Source organism: Buceros rhinoceros, unplaced genomic scaffold (genome assembly GCF_000710305.1).
Source record: "Buceros rhinoceros silvestris isolate BGI_N320 unplaced genomic scaffold, ASM71030v1 scaffold509, whole genome shotgun sequence".
Classification (NCBI taxonomy): domain Eukaryota; kingdom Metazoa; phylum Chordata; class Aves; order Bucerotiformes; family Bucerotidae; genus Buceros; species Buceros rhinoceros.
In genome coordinates, this window is record NW_010429511.1 from 15,071 (window position 1) to 19,708 (window position 4,638).

The following is a 4,638-nucleotide window of genomic DNA, read 5'->3' on the forward strand; positions in this document are numbered from 1 at the left end:
CGGTGCCAGCCGCAGCCCTTCCTCACCAAGGCCCTTCCTCATGCTCCTCGGGCTCTACTCACCCGCAATCTCTGCTGGGGTGGCCCTGGGGCACCCTTCCCTGCTGCGACAAGCCAGGGAGACCTGGGGCGTCCCGGGTCAGGCTGAAGTGCAAGGCCATCCCGCGAGGGTGCGGCTGAGCAGCAGCTCTGCTCCACGCCCGCTCTCTGGCCAGCTCTCACTCGCGTTGTCTGTGACTCGACTGTTGGCTCCCAGCGCACCACGGGCTTCCCCGTGGCTCAGTGGGGCCTGGGGAGAGGGAGGCAGGTCTGCTATAGCGGCCTGAATCCACGTGGAGGGCAGGTGGTCACCTGGGTATTCCCAAAGGGACATCCCGGCGTTCCCCTGGAGATGAAAGGGACTTTCCTTTCCTGCTGGGAAGAGCAAAGGGCTCTGCTTGCCTTCCGAGGCTGGCAGTAGCACCCAAGCAGCTGAAACTGCGCTTGCCCCCTACGCGCTGAAGACCCATTGAGGTGACGGGCATGGGCAGCGTGTCCCTGGCGTGCTTCTTCCCCACAGACTCCGAGTGCTGCACAAGCATTCTTCCTGCCGTGTCCTCTGGGTTCTCTAACGCTCCCTGGCTTTGGAGTGCTCCCAACAGTCTCTTATAAAATGTGCTCCTGCTTGTTGCAGATACTTGGCAAATAGGTCAAAAAGGCACACTCTGGCCATGACCAACCCTACAGCTGAAATCCCTCCAGACTTGCAGAGGCAGCTAGGACAGCAGTCCTTCCGACCCCGGGCTTGGGCTCCACACCTGGTACCCGACCAGCACCGGTGAGTAACAGCACCGGCCCTCTGGGCAGCTTTGTGCCAGGAAACCTGCTCCCGTGTCACCTGAACGGAGCACTGAGGACGGCCCGCTTGGCAGGGAGGGGTGAGGAGGAGGAGGAGCGAGGACAAAGAGCAGACCCACAGAGCAGAGGGTGTCTGACCGCGCTGGGGACAGTGGTGTTCTGTGCTGCCATGGGCTCCGTGCCCACAAGTACCGGCTAACCTGGGGCAGGAGTCGGCTGGCTCTTCCCCTCCAGGCCTGTTTTGGGGGCTGGAGGTGATTTGCTGTCACACGTGAGTTGGGAACAAGCTGTTTGTTCAGCTTTTCCCCGTGGCAGCAGTAGGTGTCCAGCTAGCAGCAGAGAGCAGATCTTCTACAGAACGTTGTTGGAGGCAGGTGCAGGCAAAAGACTGCACCAAGAGTCGTCTACAGCAGAGCTTAAAAACCTCACTGTTCTGCACCAGAGTTGTGTGTTCTGACTGCAAAGTCTCTTTGCAAAGCTCCTCAAGAGCCATTATTGCTGCTCTGAACCCCGGGTGGGAACCATGTGGGGAAAGGGAGCTGGGGTGGGAAGCAAGTCACCATGCCTGGGAAAGAGGGACTGGAGCAGGCTGGATCCAGACGCACTGGAGATGGGTGCTGGGACCCTCCCGAGGGGAAGAGGCGTTAACATGGAGCCTGAGCACAGCGACAAACTGGAGACGCCGATGCCACAGAGGGAGTTTAAAACCTGCACTCCAAACCTCTGGGCGCCGAGGGCTGCGAAGTGCAGGGTTCACTGGCTGTGGGTCTGGAGGCTGAGAAAGCCACCGCCTGCTGGGCTGGATGGGTGCTGCTCGTGTTCGGTCTCAGAGCCAGCTCACACTGGCAAGCTCAACAAAGTGCTTTCTGCTGCAGCCAGATACCTGCTGAGCTGAGCACTGATGTAATCAGCAGAGACAGGTGAACTCTGAGCAGACCGAGACAGCGCTAGTGCCACGCTGGAACTCCGGAACTCCGAGATAAGCACCTCTCTGCCCTGGCGTCAGTCCCTTACAGAGGTGCTGGGGGATGGGAGGAGCAGGAGGGGAGAGATTCCTGGGGTCATAGAAAAGCTTGTTAGGAGGAGTGAGTGCAGCTTGCACAACTACCACAGCCTGCTGGGTCCTGCTGCCGGGATTGCTTCAAGCCCTAAAGGTAAGCTGGGTGCCTCACGCACCGCAGGAACAGAGCCCTTACCGTGCTGTTCAAACACACACCGTGTGAATACGTTGGTGTCACCTCTGCCTCTTGGCTCTGGAGTCCTGGGGCCGTTGTAGTGCACTGTGAAAGGGGGGCGTCTGCTCACACTGCCATCCTGTGTCACTTCGCCTGACTGTGGCCTCAGTAGCCGGGCCCCGTGGCTGTCCAGGACGTGCACGGCACAGAAACTGTTCGCGATCTGTCATCACCATGTCAGTGCCCCTCAGTTTCAAGTGGCACCTGAGGTTCGCCTTAGCACTTGACAGGTTTTAAGCCATCTTGTTACGTGGCACCCAGGTTTGGTCACGATAACTTGGTCTCTGAAAGCAGAACTGAAGTACAATGATTGTACAAGGCAAATACAACTGTTGTGCCTCGGCCACCCAGGTTTGGGAACCTCAGCGCTGTTCTATCTGTAGCTTCTTCCTTCTGTCAGTACAAGAGAGCGAAGGGATGATGGCTCTGGTGGCATCGACAGGCAGAGACACAGCCCTGTCCTCAGAGGAGAGCGGTGTGTAATCTATAGAAACTGAGGCACATCCTGCTAGGACAGACTGAGTGACAAGAGCTGAACCCCACGGGCTAGGCACAGCCCAGCATCAGTCACCTTGGGCTGGGGAGAGCAGCTCCAGGAAAAATGGTTCCCCTTCATGGAAGTGAAGAGCGTGGTGTACAGCACAGTGTGACGCGTGTGGGGAAAGTCTTAGCTTTGCTGCTGGTCAGCCAGGCTGCACCTAACGGCAGGGCAGGAGCTTAGAGCTTGACTGCGGTCATGGGGAGAGCCCCTGTTTCGGGAGAAAACAGCTCCTGGGAAAAACCCGGCTCCCTCTGATGGCAAAGAAACAACCTCATTGTGAAGGGAAAGTGCTGGCAGTGCCCTGGGCACAGTTGCCTCGATACTGGCTGTGTCTGCTTTCCAAAGGCAGCCATTCTGATTGCCCGCTGCCAGGGCAGTCTGGGAGGCTCTGCCTGTGACGTGGCAGCTTGGTTAATGCGTGAGGCAGAGTTCCCCTGCAGTGCAGAGTCCCCGTCCGGCCCTGTCTGAATCCAGCGCATCGCTGAGCACGGGGCTGGCCCCCTCCTCCCTGGAGGCTGCAGGACATGCCAGGCTTCTGTCTCCACGTGCCCCTCCTGGTCTCCACAGGCACTGGGTGTATCAGGGGCTCTGGGAGCCAAAAGGCTTGGAAGTGGCCACCAAAAAGGTGAGATTTAGCTGTTTAGGATGCTGAATGGTTTCCGTAAGCCTTTGCTAGCTGAGGGATAGATCTGCCTGTAGGGATGGACAGGGAGTTGCTGCCCATGTGGAATCCGTGTGGCTCAGTCATCTCTGACCTTAGAACCCATTTGTCTGCCCCGACACTGAGGGCGCTTGGTGGTCCCGTTCCCTATTCATGGTGGTGATGGTGCTCTGTCGTGATCTGAGCGGTGGTTCACTCTGGGTGAGTGGGCAGGCAGAACTCGGCACGGCTGGTGGGACTGGAGCGGCTCAGTGCTGGCGTGGGGGTTTCAGCTGGCATCACTAACCCACTTCCCCCTGTTCAGCTCTATTTACAAGGACTCCAACACCCTGCCCCTCCCCACCGAACGCTTCTCCCCAGTCCGGCGCTTCTCTGATGGTGCTGCCAGTATCCAGGCTTTCAAAGCCCACCTGGAGAAGATGGGCACCAACAGCAGCATCAAGCAGCTTCAGCAGGTAGGAGAGAGGGGTGAGGGCCTCAGAAGAGCCTCTGCAAGGCTCTTTTCGTTGTCCCATCTTGCTGCTTCGGGAAGCCAAAGGTGAAATCTTCACCGCTAATGCCTCAAGACTTGTGGCCGTGGCTTTCCAGCTGAGGAGCTGTTCCCCTCTGCGGGAACCCTGCCAAGGGTTCACCTGTGAGCTGGGGGCCCTGGGGGCCCTGGCCCCCCTCCCTGGGGCTTTGCCTGGGGAGCAGCCCCCATGCCCTGCCCACGCACGGACTGTCCTGCCAGCCCGCCCTGGTCCCACCAGTGCTGCCCAGCTGCGGCAGCTGCTCTCCCACCTTTCCTGGGGCAGCAAAGTTTTGGGCCTGGCGCAGGGAGCCCTGAGCACAGAGCAGTTCCTGCCACCGGCGCTGGGGATGTGGGGTGAACTGTCCCCTGCGGAGCCAGCGGACATCTTATCACCGGCCCGAGCAGGGTTTGACCCAGGACAGGGCTTTCACCTTACAGCATGGCAGAGATATGAGACACTCTTCTGACTTTGGAGTGATCGCAGCTAGAGCTTTGTGCTGGTGGTTTAAGGGACCGCGATGGCACTGGCTTGGTGTCATGTGCACCTGTATCTTCTCTGTGGTCTGAGGCTTGAGCTGGCCAGGCTATTGCGTACCCTGTGCTGTCGAATGAAACAGGTTAGGCTTTCTTCACGGGCTTTTTCAGATGGGTGGGGTGCTGAGAGTCCTTCCTGTGCCAAAAGGTCCCTTACAGGGTGTGTTGGATCCGTTACAGGAGTGCGAGCAGCTTCAGAAGATGTACGGGGGGCACATGGACGAGAGGACCCTGGAGAAGACGCAGCAGCAGCACATGTTGTACCAACAGGAGCAGCACCATCAGATCCTCCATCAGCAGATTCAGGTGCGGGAGCACGC

General features: G+C 58.9%; 1 protein-coding gene across 1 annotated transcript in view; it reads left to right on the forward strand.

Moving 5' to 3' along the window:
- Positions 1-4,638, forward strand: part of SIK3 (SIK family kinase 3) — a gene marked incomplete at its 3' end in the record, with an annotated part of 21,934 nt that overhangs the window by 13,151 nt on the left and 4,145 nt on the right. Inside the window, exons 12-14 of the mRNA XM_010142642.1 lie at positions 673-816; positions 3,578-3,728; positions 4,499-4,624. Coding sequence (XP_010140944.1) covers positions 673-816; positions 3,578-3,728; positions 4,499-4,624 — 421 coding nt within the window. The remainder of the gene's footprint in view (positions 1-672; positions 817-3,577; positions 3,729-4,498; positions 4,625-4,638) is intronic.